The sequence below is a fragment of the Tamandua tetradactyla genome, chromosome 23, assembly GCF_023851605.1.
Source record: "Tamandua tetradactyla isolate mTamTet1 chromosome 23, mTamTet1.pri, whole genome shotgun sequence".
Taxonomy (NCBI): domain Eukaryota; kingdom Metazoa; phylum Chordata; class Mammalia; order Pilosa; family Myrmecophagidae; genus Tamandua; species Tamandua tetradactyla.
In genome coordinates this window covers 55470754-55489688 of record NC_135349.1, presented here as the reverse complement: position 1 = coordinate 55489688, position 18935 = coordinate 55470754, and the positions used below count along the sequence as shown (strand labels likewise).

General features: G+C 59.1%; 2 protein-coding genes across 24 annotated transcripts in view; one reads left to right on the top strand and one right to left on the bottom strand.

The window, feature by feature from the left end:
- Positions 1 to 425: 425 nt before the first annotated feature.
- Positions 426 to 7003, bottom strand: NTHL1 (nth like DNA glycosylase 1). Of its 3 annotated transcripts, none has more exons than XM_077142199.1 (6): positions 6853 to 7003; positions 5718 to 5956; positions 4401 to 4571; positions 3402 to 3561; positions 750 to 858; positions 426 to 674 (listed from the first exon to the last, which is right to left on the bottom strand). In XM_077142199.1, exons 1-6 carry the CDS (start codon positions 6965 to 6967, stop codon positions 551 to 553), a joined length of 918 nt encoding a protein of 305 aa, XP_076998314.1. In that variant the 5' UTR covers positions 6968 to 7003; the 3' UTR covers positions 426 to 550. The 3 variants fall into 3 exon arrangements, with proteins under 3 accessions (XP_076998314.1, XP_076998315.1, XP_076998316.1); XM_077142200.1 differs by having other exon boundaries at positions 750 to 855; XM_077142201.1 differs by lacking the exon at positions 3402 to 3561 and having other exon boundaries at positions 750 to 855.
- A 95-nt stretch (positions 7004 to 7098) lies between these two features.
- TSC2 (TSC complex subunit 2) overlaps positions 7099 to 18935 on the top strand; it is a 58665-nt gene continuing 46828 nt past the window's right edge. For 17 of the 21 annotated variants that reach the window (XR_013168140.1, XM_077142174.1, XM_077142171.1 and 14 more), the window contains exons 1-14: positions 7099 to 7183; positions 7732 to 7888; positions 8897 to 8983; positions 11203 to 11313; positions 11950 to 12094; positions 13045 to 13162; positions 13605 to 13653; positions 13971 to 14096; positions 14438 to 14511; positions 15744 to 15870; positions 16693 to 16836; positions 17055 to 17192; positions 17749 to 17852; positions 18301 to 18382. Coding sequence is in view for 20 of the 21 variants with exons in the window: in XM_077142174.1 (XP_076998289.1) it covers positions 7751 to 7888; positions 8897 to 8983; positions 11203 to 11313; positions 11950 to 12094; positions 13045 to 13162; positions 13605 to 13653; positions 13971 to 14096; positions 14438 to 14511; positions 15744 to 15870; positions 16693 to 16836; positions 17055 to 17192; positions 17749 to 17852; positions 18301 to 18382 (1443 nt within the window). In the remaining variant the exon portion in view is untranslated. Of the gene's footprint in view, positions 7184 to 7731; positions 7889 to 8896; positions 8984 to 11202; positions 11314 to 11949; positions 12095 to 13044; positions 13163 to 13604; positions 13654 to 13970; positions 14097 to 14437; positions 14512 to 15743; positions 15871 to 16692; positions 16837 to 17054; positions 17193 to 17748; positions 17853 to 18300; positions 18383 to 18935 lie in introns of those variants that run through there. The other 4 variants (XM_077142156.1, XM_077142169.1, XM_077142168.1 and 1 more) reach the window with 4 other exon arrangements.

Genomic DNA, 18935 nt, shown 5'->3' with positions numbered 1-18935 from the left:
TTGTGTGTGGGGGCAGCAGCCAGAAGCCCCCCTCCCCGCAGCCCCTTGGGTTCTGGGTCCCCTTTGGGACTCCCCTCCCGGCCCTCCTTGGTATCCTCAGTGCCCCCTCCGGGGCCCTGGCCTGGGCAGCTGACGCCATCCTGGGCCTGCAGGCTGAGTGGCTGTGGGAGCACCCGGCCGGGCCTCCAGGCAGGCAGAGGCGGCTCTGGGGGGCGTGAGTTCAGGAGCTGGGGGCGGCTGCTGGGGACGAGGGAGGGTGGGATGCGTTTCTGCCTGGGCCCCAGGGAAGGCTTCCAGGCAGCTGGCCACAGCTGGCCTTGCCCCCCCCTCTCCGCGGGCTAGGCATACGGTATGGGATGTGCAGCCACCCACCTGCCCCCAACTCCTCACCCCGCCCCAGTCTCAAGGAGGCAGCCAGACCCCACTGCATGTTCCAGACTTTATTAATCTGCTACTGCTCTCCAAGCCAACATGCCTAAAAGATGTGGCCAGAACTGCTGTCGCTGGCTCCTGGTGCCCTCCGTGGCACCCAGGCCGAGGCCCTCAGCCCTCAGGGGCTGCAGGCGGCAGGACACAGGGTCCGATTGAGGCAGGACTGGCAGCGTGGGCGGATGGGCAGACAGGTCTGCTGGCCAAACCCCACCAGCAGCCCGTTGATCTCACTCCATAGCTCCCTGTGGGGGTAGAGCCTGGGTCAGCGCTGAGGGGTGGGGTGGGCCCTGTGACCCCCATCCCCTGCACCCCAGCACCTGGGCAGCCATTCCTCGAGGGCGGCACGCGTCTCCTCTGGCGCCTTGGTCTCCCTCTTGGTCCACCTGAGCCGGTTGGCAATCCTGTGCACGTGGGTGTCCACTGCTGCTGGGGACGGGGTGGCCGGGTGAGCACGGGGCTGCCCCCAGCCACCAGCTTCCAGGCCTCTCTGGCCCCCTCAGCTTGCTGCTCAAGCATTCTCCCCGCAGAGACCTGCCTCCGCCCCCTGCGCATTTTCTTGCCGCCCTAAGTCCTGTCCCTGGCGTCTGGCTGCACCAGGGAGCCTGGAGGGTGGTCCAGGGGGCCCGGGGACCCTGCTGAGTGTTGGTGTGGCTGGGATCAGCCCAGGTGTCACAGGGAACTAGGCAGGATGGGGACCGACACCTGGACAAAGCCCCTCCCCAAGCTGTTCCTGCTGCAGAAAGTGGCAGAGGGGTGTGTGCACAGGTTGGTGCAGGAAGATGCCCCCATCCTCCTGCTGGCCAATAGAGCCCGGCTGCACAGGTACCAGAGCTGCCAGCCTGGAGTGTGGGGGTCAGATGAGGAAACCGAGGACTCCCTGGCAGGAGGCAGGAGCTAGGTGAGCTTCAGACTCCAAAGCATGCACGGTCACTCCATTGTGTCCCTAGGATGGACGCCTGGGATGGCCTTGCTCAACCTCTCTCTGCACCCCAAGGCTGTGAAGCCCCCGTGGAGTGTGGGGCCGAGGCCCCCCCCCAGTGGGCTGATAGGGACAGACCCGTGGGGCCGGCATCGGCCACCATGGCCCCCAGGGACAGAGCAGGGGTCTGGCTGCAGGCCTTGCTCCCACAGGCCCTGGCCACCCTAGCCTGCTGAGATCCCACACCAGCTGCCTGGAAGAGGGCTGGACCCCTCGGCAGATAGAGGTGGCACCCTGGGGGGTTGGAGAGAGTGCAGAGGTCACATCCTTGCGCCCGAGGCTGCCCCTCACCCAGCCTCGCTTTCCTCCTCCCACAGCATCCAGTCGTCTCGGGGAGGGTCATGTCCAGGCTTCCCCCAAGCAGGGCAGTTGGTGAGGGCACGCTTGTGTCCATGGCTCAAGCAGGACGAATGCTTTGCTCACACTTGGGGGTCTTAGAAGGGGCAGAGGTGCTGAGGGCTTCCCTGGGGAGTGGGCCTGATAACCCGGGGTCTTCCTGAAGTGGCAGGCTCACGATCCGAACCAGAGAAGGGCCGGCCACACAGTGATCCTCCTGTCCATGGCTCCCAAAGCACCGTCCCTGTCCAGCTGTGGGCAGGGGACCCTTCCCCCAGATCTGCCTGACCACAAAGCAGTATAGCCACCCAGATAAGCTAAAGGACCTTCTGAGAGTGGGCGTGGTGGCGAGCTGGGCGGGGGAGGAGGCGCTGCCTGACCTCCCGCTGACCTGGCCTGCAGGGTCCTGCTCTCCAGCCTCCTGGGGTGGCTCTAGCTATGGGCCTCCCTACCTGGTCCTGGGCATTGGGGTCCCAGAGGAGCCCTGGGGAGGGAGCACACACAGAGGAGCCCTGGGGAGGGAGCACAAGCAGAGGAGTCCTGGGGAGGGAGTACATGCAGAGGAGCACTGGGGAGGGAGCACACGCAGAGGAGCCCTAGGGAGGGAGACACACAGAGGAGCACCGAGGAGGGAGCACACGCAGAGGAGCACCAGGGAGGGAGCACACGCAGAGGAGCACCGGGGAGGGAGCACACGCAGAGGAGCCCTGGGGAGGGAGCACACGCAGAGGAGCCCTGGGGAGGGAGCACACGCAGAGGAGCCCTGGGGAGGGAGCACACGCAGAGGCACACTGGGGAGGGAGACACACAGAGGAGCACTGGGGAGGGAGCACACACAGAGGAGCCCTGGGGAGGGAGCACACGCAGAGGCACACTGGGGAGGGAGACACACAGAGGAGCACTGGGGAGGGAGTACACGCAGAGGAGCCCTGGGGAGGGAGCACACGCAGAGGAGCACTAGGGAGGGAGCACACGCAGAGGAGCCCTGGGGAGGGAGCACACGCAAAGGAGCCCTGGGGAGGGAGCACACGCAGAGGAGCCCTGGGGAGGAAGCACACGCAGAGGTGGTGAGGCAGCAGCTCCGCTTTCTGGGCCTGCTGGGTGTCCCAACCCTGCTGGGGAGACACAGCTCCCAGGAGGAAGCAGCTCCAACCCCACCCAGGACATCTGCCCTCCCCCCAGTACACCCCGAGTCCCGGCGAAGGGTTCCAGGAAGGTCTGCCAGGCTCCTCCAGGGCCTCCCCAGTCCCTTCTCTGCACCTCTGTGTACCTGCCTGCCCCAGTTTTCTTCCCTATCCCCGACCCCAACTCATCTCAGAACCTCAGGACCCCCTCCCTGTGGCCCAGGTAACTCACCCTTCAGCCCTCGGCAGAAACATCAGCTCCTCATGGGGATTTCCCCAGAGGCCCCCAGACCCACTGGACTCGACGCTGCCTGCACGACCCCCCAGTGCTTTCAGAGACCCCAGCACCAATGGGTGCTGGGCACCAGGAGCTCTGGCCATGTGTGCTTCTCTGGGTGGGGCAGGCCCACTGGGCTGGGTCATGGGTGAGGAAGCTGGAATTGGGAGTCAGGGGCCATGGGACACAGGGCGCTGAGGGCACTTGGTGAGCTGGAGCCAGCAGCTCCCTCCTGTGGGTGCGGGCCACTCACCGATGCCCGACACAGAGCCCCAGGCCACAGCCATGGCCAGGTGGGCCATCTTAGGCCCAACGCCTGGCAGCGCCACCAGCTCGGCCACAGAGGCTGGAATGTCCCCACCGTAGCGCTCCTGCAGGATGGCACTGGTCTGCTTGATGTACTTCACCTTGCTCTGAAGAATGGGGAGGGGTGTCAGCCCGGGGGCTCCGACCTGGACCTGCCGGTCACCTGCCCAGGACACGGGCAAGGCCCCAGGCCGCCTCCCCCAGGAGCATCAGGTCCAGGAGTCCCTGGAGGGACACACATGCCCAGGCCAGCCTACACCCTGCCACCTGCCTGCCCTGGACAATTGACGTAGGCCAGGCCAGCTAAGCAGGGTCACCCCAGGAGCTGGGTTGGCAGTACCTGGGCCTTTGGGAGGGCAGGCTGGAGCCTGGGCTGCCCTGCCAGCTGCTGGGCAGGTCCCAGCCTGTGCCCAGGAAAAGAGGCCTATTTAAAAACCCATATCCTAAACCACGGCCCACATCAGTGCCAAAAGGAAGCAGCTCTGCCTGCTGAGCTGCCTTCCCTAGACCTGTCCACCTGCCACCCAGGCTCTCCAGGGGGCCACACGGACTACAAGGGCAGGAGGCAAGACTCTCCAGGGAGGCTTGAAATAAATAAAGGGAAGGGCGGGTAGGCCGAGGTACTGAGGAAGGGAAGGGCTGGGCACTGGGTGGGGAGTGGCCAGTGGGCTGGGGAGGGGGAGGAAGGAAGAGGCGGGAGGCAGAGAGGAAGGGGCAGAGAGCTCCAAGGACTGGGCACGAGGCTCCATGGCCAGCCCCCTGCGTGCTGGGGGGTGGGTGGGTGGGGTCGGGTTCCCCATGAGAGTGCATGTCAGGCCCCCAAGACCAGATAGATGCCTGACCCAGGCTTCCAGAACCCCTGGCTCTGGCCCTGCTGTCCTTTTGGTGTCCTGACATCTCCCCCAGGACAGCCTCACCCCGGCCCTATCACGGCGGCCCAGCTCACCCTCCAAAAGCCCACGGGGTAAATGAGCGCGCCCAGCGTGCTATCATCCATTCGCAGGACGTTGTCTACTGTCAGGCCCCGGGCCCGCAGCCGCTGCATGGCACCTGCTGTCACCTGGTCTTTGGTCTGGCTGGAGAGCATCAACGAGAGCAGCACCTGGAACCTCTGTACCTGTGGGAAGAGTGACCAGGGGCCTCAGCTGCACCCTGGGCCCACCTCGACCTGTTACCCTGGGCAAGATATGGGCGCTCCCTCCCACCCACCCACTCAGGCCAACGGCATGTGCTGGGTCTGCCTCGGGCCTGTCTCCCCCTCTGCAATGTGGGGACAGCAGCCGCACAGCTGGGTCCTGTCGGTCGCTGTGGATGTGTCGCCATACATGCTGAATTAGCAAACACAGGACCACTAGGCCTCTGAGAAATGCCGTGTGAGCATCCCGTGAGCTTCTGGGTGGTAACCTTACTTCATGTGTGTTTCTGGCCAAAGACTTCTCATCTTATACCTGTTATTGAGCCATCAACACTGAAGTCCACATGCTACGGTAACTCCTGCCCAAACAAAACTGCCCTAACACACATTTTCTCCTCGAGGCAGACCACAGCCTTCTCATGCTTCAGGGCCCTACATGGCACTTTGGTACCACCCAAAGTCCCCATGAAAAAGCACCAGACAGTGAGAAATGCAGCAGCCCATTTATAGGATGCGCTGAAACAAGAAGGCAGAGTGTTACCTGGTTGGACTCAGCTGTGAGTGTGCATGCTGGGCCACTCAAAATGTTCACCACTCTGCACATGCCCTCCAATGGCTGCCAAAGGGTGTTATTACTACATATTATGATGCTGTGGTTACAAGTAAATTTCAGGCCGGAGGCGGGTTTGTAAACATGGAACCCAGGAACTAGAATGAGGGCTGTACCAGCCTCCAGGCACTCGACTGCCCCTGGCTACGGCCATGACCAGGGCTGGCTCTGTGGCAGACTACTGTTGTTCATTCTACAGAGAAGCAAATAGGCTCAGGGACACATGGGCCCAAGTGACCTGGTCACAGAGGAGCAGAGCTGGAGCTGGAACTCGGGTCAGTCTAGGCACCCAGGATCTTGGCCAAGGTAAGGAATTGTCCCGCCCTCAGCAAACATCAGTGCATGCCATGGTGTCTGCTGGAGAGGCCGCTCCCACAGGTTCCCTGGCCTGTGAATGGCCACAACGAAGCAGGTCCGGCTGGGCAGGTTTGGCCTGCAGGGAGTTGCCAGAGGCCTGTGGGGGGGATCAAGTGCTTTGTTGGGAGGGGTCACCCGGGCAGGTGGGGCCCCCCACCTACCGTTGGGGGTGCGCTGGGGTCGTAGCAGTGCTCAGCTCCCAGCTGGTCCACAGGTGCGTTCCTCTCCTTCCGCATGGTCCGGATGTTCGCCAGCTGCTGCCGCCAGCCCTGTGGCTCCCAGGCCGCCGCCTCGAGGGGCTCAGCCCCCTTGCCATTCTCTCCATCCGCAGCCTCGTAGGCCACATGCAGTCTCTGTGCCTTCCGCTGGTGCTTCACAGGCCTGTGTCTTTTCCTTCCTTCTGCAAAAAGATTCACTTGGTCCCTTCAGCTGGGGCCACAGGGGAAGGGTGCCTGTGGGTGCTGTTCTCCCTGCCATCTCGCCCTTCCCTCTTTCACTTGACACCTGTCACTCATCTACTCCACATGGGGATGCTCTACCCTCTGGGACATGCCAGCCTTCCTCATGCCGCTGCCTGCCAGGCCACGTCCAGGTTAAACAGTACAAGGGTTCTGGCAGCAGTCACCTCCACAGTGTCCTCTGATCTATTCTCTACACTCGGTTGTGTCACCATCCCCTTTAAAATTCCTCATTCGCTTTGGTTCGCACTCATGATGACGTCCAAATGGTATCCTGGTGCCAAAGCTCTTGCCAACCTGGCTGGCCCCGTCACCAACCTGTTCCCTCTGCCCCTCGTTATCTGGACCACCCCTGCGATTCTTGGGACCTAAGGACGCCCCCCTCTGTCCAATCCTGTAGAAGTCCTGGCAGGGGCGGGGCCAGGGGCCGGTCTTGAGTCACCACCAGGTTACAAGTAGCACCCTTCCAACTCTGATGCAGCCCCCTTTCCTGTTTTCTCTCTGAGGCAACAGAGAGAGGGGACTTCTGATTGCGGGTGTCCTGACACCCCGCTTCTCTGGGAGGGAAGCAGCTATTTGCAAACAGGGCCGCTCTGCCCTCACAAGGGCCTGGCCCAGGAGCAGTACCCAGGGCGGGCGGGTGGGACTGGAGAACGTTCCTGCTCAGGACAAGGATCCGGACTGCAAGCCCCGGGGACCCCTTCCCCTGCGTCCAGGGCACCAGAGCGCGGGCGTGGGGCGGGGAGCCGGGGAGTCGCTCGCCGCCGCCGGGGTTCGGTCTCCTGCGGGACCCCTCCCCCGCCTCTCCTACCGGCCCCCGGCCCCGGCGTGTCGCTACCTGCGGCTACCTGTCCCCTCCGGAGGGGCGCGGCCTCCTCCCCACACCCCCGCAGCCCGGCGCCGGGCCCGCCGCTGCGGCTGCGGGTCAGCATTCTTACGCCGGCTGCGGCCATGCGGTGCCCCTGCGACCCACGCCTCCCGGCGGCCCAGGGCCGCGCCACGTGACTCAGCGCCCGCCCAGCCTTCCCGCCTGAGGACGGCCCAGAACTACGACTCCCGGCAAGCCCTGCGGCGCCTGGGCGCTCCCGGAAGTGAGAGCCGCGCTTCCGGCGGGGGCGAACTGAGCCCTCGGTGTTCTGTGGCCCGGCGTGCGACGGCCGCGGCGCGGGGTGAGTGACTCGTGGTTCCCTGGCCGCCGGCGCCGCTCTGGACCGCGACGTGTCCCGGCCCCGAGGGGCGGCACCTGGGGAGGCGGTGGGGGCGGCCGCAGGAGGCGGCGCCGCAGTATTCCGGGCCTCGGCCGCGCCCCTCTTGGGCTGACCCCGGAACCCCAAGCACTCGTTGGTTTTAAGTCAGGGCGGGCGGAGGGGACCCCTGCTTCAGGCATCCCCCGACAGCTCCTCCTGCACGGAGGGAGAAGAGGGATGGCAGACGTCAGGGTTCCCTGGATCCCGCGGCGGCCGCGCCACCCCCAGTTGCAGCCCTAAACGTTGACTCAGGTGGGCAGGCGGCCCGCTCCGAACAGCACCTGGCTGGACCAGGCCTGACGTTTCCCACGTTAATTTCTGGCCAGGACAGCTGGGCTATGTTGAGTTTCCCCAGGGGCCGTGGGAAGAAAGGTTGGGCCCACCTGTGCGTCTTGGCGATGGAGGGCAGCCGCGGGGCAGGTGGGTGGTGCTGTTCCTCAGATCTCTTCCTGCTGATTTCCTCTGTACAGAGAGTCCTCCCTGCCCACCATGGCCAAGCCAACAAGCAAAGATTCAGGCTTGAAGGAAAAGTTCAAGATTCTGTTGGGACTGGGGACTCCCAGGCCCAACCCCAGGTCTGCAGAGGGCAGACAGACGGAATTTGTCATCACCGCCGAAATTCTGAGAGTGAGTGAGCTGCCTGTGTCTTCTCTGCTAGCCTAGTGGGAGGTGCAAGGAAGGCTTGGTTTGGTTTGTCACCAGGCATTGTGGGACATGGGCTGGTATCCCTACTACTGTGGAGACTTACATGCCCTTCATTAGGAGAATCGAGGAAGACTTGGTCCAGAACACTGCGGTAATACCCAGACATTGCTGTAAGAATACCCATTTTACCAGCTGCAGCTTGAATGCCATCTCCACGGTTAGGAATTATGGCAAGTGTTAACTGGTGATTTGCGAGTTCCTGGGAGAAGTAGGCTCTTGTCTTTTTTGTGTTTGAATTTTCCTATTATATGTCTGGCACTTGTGCTTTGTCCATAAATAAATGTTGAATTTCTCCACTTCTAAAGTTCCCATTTGAGAACAACCCAGATGCCCAACAATAGACAAATGGGTAAACATAATGTGGCCTATTTATACAGTGGAATATTATTCAGCCATAAAAAGGAATGACGTTCTGATAGATGCTGTAACATGGTTGAAGTTGGAAAACACGCTGAGTGTAAGAAGGTTGTCTATCATAAATTCCATTTATATGTCCAGGATAGGCAAATTCATAGAGACAGAAAGTAGATTAGTTGTTTCTGGAGGCTAGGAGAGGGGGAAATGGGGAGTGACTGTTAATGCAGATGGGGATTCTTTTAGGGATGACGAGAATGTTCTGAAATTAGATAATAATTTGCTTAACCTTGTGCATATGTTAAAAACCTTGTGTATAAGTTAAAAACCAGTGAATCATATGATTTAAAATGATGTATTTAATGCTATGTGAATTTATCTGAATTTTAAAAAGTTCATGGGAAAAAAAAGTTCCCTGGTAGAGTGAAACTAGACATAGTAAGCGCTTTGGTGACTCCTGCTGCAAATCTGCAGTCTTGGCAAATACCATACGGATCTTAGAATGGTTTGTGCTCAGCAGCTGTGGAGACCTGTTACCTGAGCTCTACTCCTTTTTCCTCTCTCACCTCCCTCTAGGAACTGAGTGTCGAGTGTGGCCTGAGCAATCGCATCCGCATGATAGGGCAGATCTGCGAAGTAGCAAAAACCAAGAAATTTGAAGAGGTAGGTTGGGCACTGTTGGGCTCCTTGGGAGAATGCACATGGGCTGGTTAAAGCCCAAGTTCACTATTCCAGGAGCACTGCTGACAGTTAACTGTGCTGGTTTGTACCATTTTGGAGAAATGTAACTTCATTTTAGCAATGGAGAAGCTTCCAGGTGTTCCAAGCACGGTTCTGAGGGAGCAGTCACTGTGGGGGCAGATTCCTGAAGGCTTACAAAAAAAATGCATGCTCACTTGTTTTGGTTTGCAAGCTGCTGGAATGTAATATACCAAAACAGGAATGACTTTTAAGAAGGGAAATTTAATCAGTTACAAGTTTTAAGTTCAAAGCCTATGAATATGTTCAAACTAAGACATCCAGGGAAAGATACCTTAACTCAAAGAAGGTCAGCGGGTCAGGAATAACTCTCAGCTCTAAAGTCACCTGGCTGGTCCCTTGCTCCTGGGCTCTGTGCTTTCAGCCTCTGTTCCTGCGGGGGTTCCTCGCTTTACTTCTCTAGGGCTGACTTGGCTTCCCTTGGCTCTCTCCAGGTTCTGGCTTGCTTAACATCTCATAGTGACATCTGCTGGGCTCCAATCATCTCCGAACATCTGTGTCTCTGTTCTCCATGTGTCCACATCTGTGTCAGCCCTGCTGTGAAGTTTCTGTCAGCTCTGTCATTCTGTCATTTCTGTAGGCCTCTCTGTTGTCTCTGAGCTTTCTGTTGCTTCTAAGCTCTCTGCAGAATGTTTCCCCTTTTGGACGACTCCAGTAAAATAATCAAAACCTACCCTGAATGGGCTGAGTTACAGCTCCATCTAATCAAAAGGTCACACCTACAATCAGGTGTTTCTTGTCTCCATGTCTCCATTATCTCTAATTCAATCAAACTTTCTGCCCCACGATGTTGATTTAGTGTTAAAAGAAATGGCTCCTCTCACGAGGTATGATCAGGATTAAAATATTCCTTTCTCTGGTATGTAATAGATTCAAACTGGCACACTTGTCCCCTCAAATTATACATTAGGGGGATGTGAAAATAAAGGAGTGTCAGGAAAGTGTCACTTCACAGAGAGTGGTAGCTCAGGGCATGCCAGCCTTTTGCCTTTTGGGAGAGGTAATTGGTTGGTGGTATAAAGCCAACTCAGGGATGTATTTATTTTGGGCAGATCTTCCCTGACACTCCTGGTTTCCTGTGGACAGAGTTGGGGAATTGGTTTTGTGAGTGGCTCTGGGCAGATGGGGACATCGCACTGAGCAGATTCAGTTGGCACAAAAGTGAGGGAAGCATGACCACTCACTATACTTTCAGCAGTTCGTCTGAGACACACAAGCTGTATGCCACTAAGGACAAATGTAAAACTAGGAGTCTGTGTACCAAAACCCATGCAGGTTCGGAGTGGGTAGCCGTGGCCGAGCAGCTGTCATGTGAAGACAGTGAACAGGCTGAGGGGCTGGGGTTGTCCGTGGGCTCAGTGTTGGTGTGGCATGGCTCGGAAGCCTCTACAGGCTCAGTTTACATCAACTGGAGGGCTGTGAATGGGGTGGACGAGGGGTTGTGGGTCCCAGTGTATCCTGCTGGCCAGGCACCAAAAAACGAGGACACTTTAGTCCCCCTCCTAGGAGGAACGAGCCCATGAGAGAGTGCGTGGTTTGAAGCTGTGGTCGAAGGAAGTGGGGTGGGGACGGTTAATGTGGAGAAGGGAAGGTGACAGGAGAGCCAGTGCAAATCCTCACAGAGTGAGACTATGCTGGGCAGCTGCAGGGAGCTGGAACCACACAGGGGCAGATGCACAGGGATGAGGGGCCTGGGGCTGGCGTGTTTAAGCAGAGCCAAACCACCAAGCGGGATTTCTGTGTCAGGCTGCAGGCCGGGAACTGCCCTGGCACCTCCGGGTCCAAGACTCTTCCCAGCAACTCTTCCCACCCGAGTCTGAGCAGCCTCTCATGGCGGCTCCTGCTGGTTCCTGGGGGAAGCCAAGACCACCCCCCTGGCCTGCCTGCTCCCCTCCCTCCCCCCAGCCTGTGCTTGGCCAGGTTTAAGGAGACTGACTTGGGTTTAAAGTAGTTGGAACCCTTCCCCTTGTCAGTCTCCTTACTGTCATGTCTGTGGAAGAAGACAGGATGTAGGTTTCAGGGAGTGGGTTTTAAGTCAGAACAGCCTGTTGTTTCCTGCATGTTGAGGAGACCAGGATCTTTGGAAACAGCCTCCACCCTGATCACTGTTTTGCTGGTGGCAGCATGCGGTAGAAGCTCTCTGGAAGGCTGTTGCTGACCTGCTGCAGCCAGAGAAGCCGCCGGAGGCCCGGCACGCAGTGCTGGCTCTTCTCAAGGCCATTGTGCAAGGCCAGGTAAGGGGGTGAGCCTGCACCCAGGGGTGGGGCCTGGGCTGGGCTGCCTGCCGTGCGGCTTCTGCTCCTGCAGGCCCTGTGGGCTGGGGAGGAGGGAGGATACCAGGCACAGCCTGATCGTTCCCGGCACCTGGTGCTGGACTCCCCGAGCTGGTGTCCTGACAGCATCTCAAATCTCAGTGACCCTCAATGAGTCACTGAAGCTCTCTGAGCCCCCAGTTCTGCTCCTGTAGAATAGGGGAGATGGTTGTACCTCCTTCCAGGGCATTTTGTAGGTGAAATGAGGTGATTTGGGCCGTGATCAGGGTAGATCTTGGCACGAGGAGATGTCGTTACGTCTGGCTCCCTGTGCCCTTGTCCCGTGTCCCTACCTGGCTCACTGCACTCCTGCCACACTGGTCCCTGCTGGCCCTGGCCCAGGGACACCTCTCTTCAGTCCCGCCTGGAGGCCCACTCCCCACTTGGACCATTTCACCCTCTTCACGTTCAGAGGCCTGCAGCCCACCGGCCAGAGCTTAGGAGGCTCTGCATATACATCGGCCGGGGTGCGGCCCCTGCCTCGGCCCTCCTTCACTTGGGAAGCGCAAGTGGCTGTGAGGTCTGGCAACACTGCTGACCCCGTGGCTTTATCTTTAGGGGGACCGCTTGGGCGTCCTCAGAGCCCTCTTTTTCAAGGTCATAAAGGACTACCCCTCTAATGGAGACCTTCACGAGAGGCTGGAAGTTTTCAAGGCCCTCACGGACAACGGGAAGCACATAACCTACTTGGAAGAAGAACTGGGTGGGTGCCCCGCTGGGTGTGAGGTTTCGCTGGCCTTGGTGATGGAATTTGATCTGAGGTGGTGGTGTGGGAAGGAGGCCGGGGGCCGGGTGGGGGTGTGCTGTGGCTCACACGAGGGCCTGGAGGGGCTGCTGCACCACGGGGCTCTGCTCACCTGGCTCCACCTGGAGCCAGCCTGGAAAGCTTGTTAAAAATGCAGGATGCTGGCTTCACTCCCAACCCACTGACTCAGAATCCCTGGGGAGAGGAGCCTCGAAATGTGCCCCTTAGCAGGCAGGAGGTAGCATGGTGAGGGCCTGTAACCATGGTCCTCGCAGGCAGGTGTCTTCCCACAGGGCCGGAGGTCTCGAGAGCCAGGCTCCCCACTTGTGGTTTCCTCCCCTCCCCCTCCTTGCCCCAGGCAGGAGTGGTCACTGCTGTTATTTGACCTCCCAGGGTTTCCCTTTGTTCACCTTTTGCCTGTCGTTTTGGCAGTCAGGTTCCGGTGGGTTTTGAGAGGTCATGTCATTGTTTGGGGGACGAGGGTGAAGGAGGAAAAGGAACCTGACCTGGGCTTTGCCGTTCTGTTACCCAGAGTTGGCCTCGGGTTTGGCGTGCTTCCAGGACAGGTGCTGAGGGGTGCTCGTCTCAGGTTTTCTAAGATTTGCCTGGCAGCTGTGTGCGCTTGCATTTCCTTCGAGGGAGACTGGGCTGGGGCCCAGGAGTCTGCCCTGGCTGTCTTTGTGCCCGCCAACTTTGGGGGTCAGGGTGCTGAGTGTGCCGAGCACGGCGTAGCCCTGCTCTCTCCTCTCTGGGCACCTGGGGTGGGGCCGTGGTGGGCCGGTGATTGCGTGAGGCCTGCTGGCCTGTGCGAGGCCCCGGCAGTGGGTGGGATCTGGATGCCTGTTCCTGGGGCAGGGCAAGCAGAATTCTGCCCCCATGCAAATTGCTCCCTGTTTCCTCTCTCGCAGCTGAGTTTGTCTTGCAGTGGATGGACATTGGCTTATCCTCGGAATTCCTGCTGGTGCTCCTGAACTTGATCAAGTTCAACAGCTGTTACCTTGATGAATACATCGCGCCAATGGTTCAGTAAGATGAGAGCTTAGCTAGCGTTGCCCTGACAATCTTCCCAGTGTCTGGGGTCTTAGGTTCAGCCAGTTTGGAACCAACAAGTAAATGGAACAGTTGAAAGTGCATCTAGCCACCTTCTGCTGAAGTTTAGTTTAGAAGCTTGGCCTGGTGGTTTGGTTTTTTAAAAACAGTCTTACAACGCCTTTTTTTTGTATGTGTCGTTAATTTTGCACAAGATTCTGTGACAGCCTTTTGGGTGGGGGCTTTGCCTTGTCCCTGCTAAATGCCCAATCGCGAGGGTGGTGCTCAGGATAGGCCCCAGGTGTTAGGTGGGTAACAGAGCCCTGAGGGTGGGTGAGCCCCTCATCTAATTGAACAGCTTTAGAATACCCAAAATCTAAAGCACATGCCTCGGTGCTCTGAGCCGTGGATTGCGATTCACCTGAATGGTTCCCCCCAGCATGATCTGTCTGCTGTGTATCCGGACGACGTCCTCAGTGGATATAGAGGTCAGTGACTCCCTTGCCAGGGGACAGCTCCTCCGCCCTTATTCCGGTGTGGCCAGGGAGGGGTCTGTAGGGAGCCAGGGCTCTCAGGTTTGCTCCTGCCTCCCTGTGCCCCAGGAGTCTCCCCTATAAATGAGGATGGTGGGATGGTCCCTGCAGGGGACATATTCAAGGTACAGTGGCAGGGCCTGGGGTGGCTCCAAAGGAGGCTGCTCTAGTGGGACTGCGGGGCTGGGGGGCTGCCACGGGCCTAAGGGGGCAGAAGGCAGACCATGGCACGTGTTGGGAGGGCTGGCGTGACCCTGTCCTCCTCCCCCCAGGTGTCCCTGCAGGTGCTGGATGCCGTGGTCTGCTACAACTGCTTACCCGCCGAGAGTCTCCCCCTCTTCATTGTCACCCTCTGCCGCACAGTCAACGTCAAGGAGCTCTGCGAGCCCTGCTGGAAGGTGGGGCTCTGCGACTGCGCCTGGGAAAACTCATCCCAGGACAGGCCAGGAGGCCAGGAACGGGATGGGGCCATCCCGCCTTCCGGGAATGGCCATAGGCTGCTCAGGACAGCCAGAAAATGGCCTGCTTGAGGGTAGCCGGTGGTATTTTCCCAGGCACTTGAGCTGAGGTCAGGGTTCTGGTCGCGTTTGGAAAGTGCAGCTGCCTCTGTGTTAGGGAGGAGAGGAGCTACTGGAGACGATGGTAGGGGCTGGGCCACCGAGTGCTGGTGAAGGGGAAGGCGGCTTAGGGCCCTGGCATGCATCTGCCCAGCCCTGATGGTGGTTGCTTTGTTTCCCAGCTGATGCGGAACCTCTTGGGAACCCATCTGGGCCACAGTGCCATCTACAACATGTGCCGCATCATGGAGGACAGGTGAGGGTGGGGAGGGCCCAGGGGCAGGCAGCCCAGAGCAAGCTGGCTAGGGCCCACTGCCATTGAGCCTTCCAGAGGAAGCGTGCTTTGTGGGCTCTCCCCTCGCATGGACCCACTTCGGAATTTTTCTGTTCCTTTTGAGTGGCTGTTCCAGGAACTTTTGCTGAAGGAGCTTTATCTTATGTGTTGAATCTGCTCTCTCCTTCACTGGTTGAAAATTAAAACATCCACCTCTGAACTCATGCTCCCCCTTCCCAAGCTTGACCCCTTCTAGTGTGGCTGCCCCATCGCTTACCCTGTGGGGCAGGCCAAACGTGAGCATTAACTGTGTGCCGCCTCTCCCACTTCAGGCCCCCTCAGCCAGCCCATCACATGCTTTCTGGGTCCTGCCCCCGAGAGGCAGCTCAGATCTGTGTGCGCCCCTGGGTCTCCTACTCCACACCTCGCTGCTCACCATCAGCTCTCACTGCTTCTCTGGCTTCCTGTATCCACTTCTGTCCTTCTGAGTTCATCCCTCCACCCAGCAGCCACTGACCCTTTTGGAACATGGATCTGACCATGGCATCCTTTGCTTCAAACCACAGTGACTCCCCAGTGCCCTCAGAATGAGAGCCTAGCTCCTCGCCATGGAGTGAGGCCTGGGTGGTTGTCCTCCCTGGCCCCAGAGGCCTCTTGTCCCCTGATCCCACCACTCTCCCTCCCGCCAAGGACCTGGCATGTGCTGTTTGCCCTCACTGAGCTCTTCTTCCTGCCTTTACTGGCTTACCCTGGGTGCTCCATGGCACCTCGGTACGACTGTGAGTCCACTGGCCCCCCTCGTGGGTTTTGTCCTCCTTAGCTGCAATCTGAAGCAGGAATTTTACATTTACTTAAGTGATTTTTTGATTCATGTCTGTGTCTGGCTAGATTGTAAGTGGCCTGAGGCCAAGACCCTTCCCCTGAATTGTTCTTGCTGTACCCTGAGCAGTAGCCCATGGCACACAGCGAGGCCAGCAGCGTTTAGTTGTTGAACGGTCAAAGGGATCAATGAATGAACCAAATAGTTGCTGCTGGCCTTTGCTCCCCTGTCAAGCCCCTCTCCCCTTCCCCAGTTTCACTTTGACCCATCAGTGCAGGGACCCTGGGTTGGCAGATGGCCAGGTCCACTTGTGTTCTGCCGCTTCCTCGTTTGCATGTGGGCAGACCTGGGCCCCAGCCCCGCCCACACCCGCCTTGCTGTGGGGTGCTTTCAGGGCCTACATGGAGGATGCCCCGCTGCTGAGAGGAGCTGTGTTCTTTGTGGGCATGGCTCTCTGGGGAGCCCACAGACTCTATTCTCTCAAGAACTCTCCGACGTCTGTGCTCCCGTCTTTTTATGAGGTAATGTGGTCTCCATGCTGCAGTGTCCCGGCAAGAATGGGATGCTCCCATCAGGCCCGTCCACCTGCCTGGGACAGGCCCCCTAGAAAGGATTCTGCTTGGGGGCCTGAGGTGACATTTCCGGTCACTTGCTCTTCAACTGAGAACGAAATTCAGGGTCCCTGAATGGTTTCCTACTCAAGTTCCATCTTCTGCGAGTTAGAACTTGAGTTCTAACTCGCAGAACTGCGAGCACACTGCCGCTTGGGCAGTGCTCTCCTGCTGTTGACGAAGATTTTCCTTCGTCAGGGGAGGACCTCGCCCTCCCCCTAGGGCGATGCCCTGTGGTTTCAGAGCCGTCCCTGAGTGTTCTCGTCCGTGGGGTGGGGAGATCCCACCATGCTCATGATGAAGAGAGCAGCTGCGGCCGGCTGGGTCCCATCCGCTCAGGCAAGACCTCCTGGTCTGGGGCGCTCTCTGCTGGGCACCCTTCCCTGGGGTGGGCAAGGGGGTCGTCTGCAGGCATTGCTTGTTTCAGAATTTGGGCCATGGTGTTTGGATTCCACCTGCTGCTGAGCCAGGGCCTAGGATTTCAGAGTGCTGCTTTGGCCAAGTCAGACTCTTTGGAGACTGCCTTTGGGGCCGGTTTTGGGTCCCAGCTTACTTGGGCCATTTAGGCATTACCCTCCTGGGCTCCTGGAGCAGTCCTGTGACCTGCGAGCCGTGTGAGGGAGGGCTGCCCTCTCAGGCATTTTGTCTTTGGCCCCAAAGGAGACTGGTGCATGGGCTTGCCTTGGACAGGGAGAGGCAGTGGCTCCTGCATACGCCGGCCTTGTCTTCCAGGCCATGACCTGCCCTAACGAAGTAGTATCCTACGAGATCGTGCTCTCCATAACCAGACTCGTCAAGAAGTACCGGAAGGAGCTCCAGGCTGTGACCTGGGACATCCTGCTGCACATCATTGAGCGTCTGCTTCAGCAGCTGCAGGTAAGGGGGACATTGGGCACAGGGTGGCATGGGGAGGGCCTCAGGGGCATGTATGTGTGCATGGGCGGGAGTGTGTGCAGGTGTGGGCATACACGGGCAGGCGTGTTTGTGCATGTAGGTACATGTGTGCACGCAGCTCATCCTGAGCTGAGGATGCCATTGTGAGGTTCCCGCGGGACACTGGAGGTGTCTGAGTTGGCCCCACCCTTGTGCTGCAGGCTCTGGAGAGCCCAGAGCTCAGAACCATTGTGCATGACTTGCTGACCACAGTGGAGGAGCTCTGTGATCAGAATGAGTTCCACGGCTCGCAGGACAGATACTTCACACTTGTGGAGCGGTGCGCGGACCAGAGGCCCGTAAGACCACTCAGGGGTGGGCGTTGGACGCTCAGGGCCAGGAGGAGTGGTGTGGGCCAGGTCGGGGTCGGAGCAGAAGGGGTGGGATACTGCTCAGCAGGGCAGGAGGGGTGGGGTACTGCTCAGCGGGGAGCCCTGGCTGTGCAGATCTGAAGAAGTTTTCCAAGAGTTTCCAGCTCCAGTGTTGGGGAGCTGGGTGAGCGTGGGTCTGTGGGGGAGCGCCAGCCACATTGGCTTCCTCCCACCCGTGCGGGGAAAGGTGCTGCTGGCTCTGCGGGTGCTCTGCCATGGGATGGGGGTCCTGCTGCTGAGCACCCCTGCTCCCCGAGTGGCAGGCAGTCTTTTTGTCAGGGACGCTTAGCGCCACGCCCCGGCTTTTCTGTTTCTTGAACCCTCTTTGCTGCTGGGGGAGCCCTTTGTTCACAGGCTCCCCACCTGGGCCTGGAGGCGGCTGAGCTCACTTAGCAAGCGCCAGGGTCCACCTGGAGCATGTTTATTAGCAAACCTCCAGAAGGCCAAAATGGCTCATTAATACCCTGTGTTTCCTTTTTGGCAGGAGTCCTCCCTCTTAAACTTAATATCCTACAGAGCTCAGTCGATCCACCCGGCGAAGGACGGCTGGATCCAGAATTTGCAGTCACTGATGGAGAGGTTCTTCAGGTAGGCGGCGTCAGAGGCCCTGCTTGGCCGGAACCCTACCCGGCAGGACCCCACGTCCTGCTCTGAGCCCTGGACCTCAGGACATGCTAGTAGTTAAGGCTTTGCCTTTCGATATTGAAAGGAGTGACTGTGGTTGAGTAGAAAAGGCTTGTTTTCCAATGGGGCCAAGTCCTCTAACGAGGCCACTGGGTTTGCTTCCTCTTGTGGGGTGGCTGACCGCCTAAGACTCAGTGCCTCTGGAGGTACCATGCCCTCTGCTCCTTGGCCTCGTTCTCTGTCTGGACGCTGACGAGCTTGGGGTTTGGGGAAGGGGGGTGGCCCACAGTCAGACTCGCCCGGCCAAGGGGGCGGGCCGGGCCTTTGCTGTGTCTGGTCAGGCTTTGGTTCCTGCCGGGGGCCCAGCTGGGCCACCCAAGGAAGCTCCTCACAGCAGCCTGTCCTGCCCCAGGAACGAATCCCGCAGTGCTGTGCGGATCAAGGTGCTGGATGTGCTGTCCTTCGTGCTGCTCATCAACAGGCAGTTCTACGAGGTGTGTGTCCCTCAGGGCTGCAGCATCTGGGGCTGGAGCTGGCTGGGGAGAGCCTGGGGGTCCCGGTGTGCTGAGGGCGGCTCTGTGAGCCAGGGTGGGTGGGGCTCTGCCAGGAAGGCCCCGTGGCTCCACCATAGCTGCACCCGCTCGTCGGCAGAACCTGGGCTTTGCTCAGACCTCCTGGTCCAACAGGTGCCCCCTCCTCGGCAGCCTCTCAGGTGGGCTGGTCTGTGCCTTCCTTGTTCGTTCATTAGTTGACGCATTTTGCAGTGCCCTTGCCAGCCCCAGGCTGGGCCTGCAGGTGACTGAGACGGGCACAGTTCCACCTGGTAGAGGGGAGCTCTGGCTCCTTGTCAGCCACAGTGCAGTAGCCTTAAAAGGCTGTTCTGTGTTCAGAATGGAGTTGTGCATGGGGATGCTTTCTTTTTGTTTTCATGACTGTGTCCACCGTCTGGCCCCCGGCCCGGTCAGCAGTTCCGGGGATGGTTTGCGTTCACCCTCCAGACCAGCCCTGGCAGGTCTCCCTGCTGCCAGCTTCTTCTCCTCCAACCCT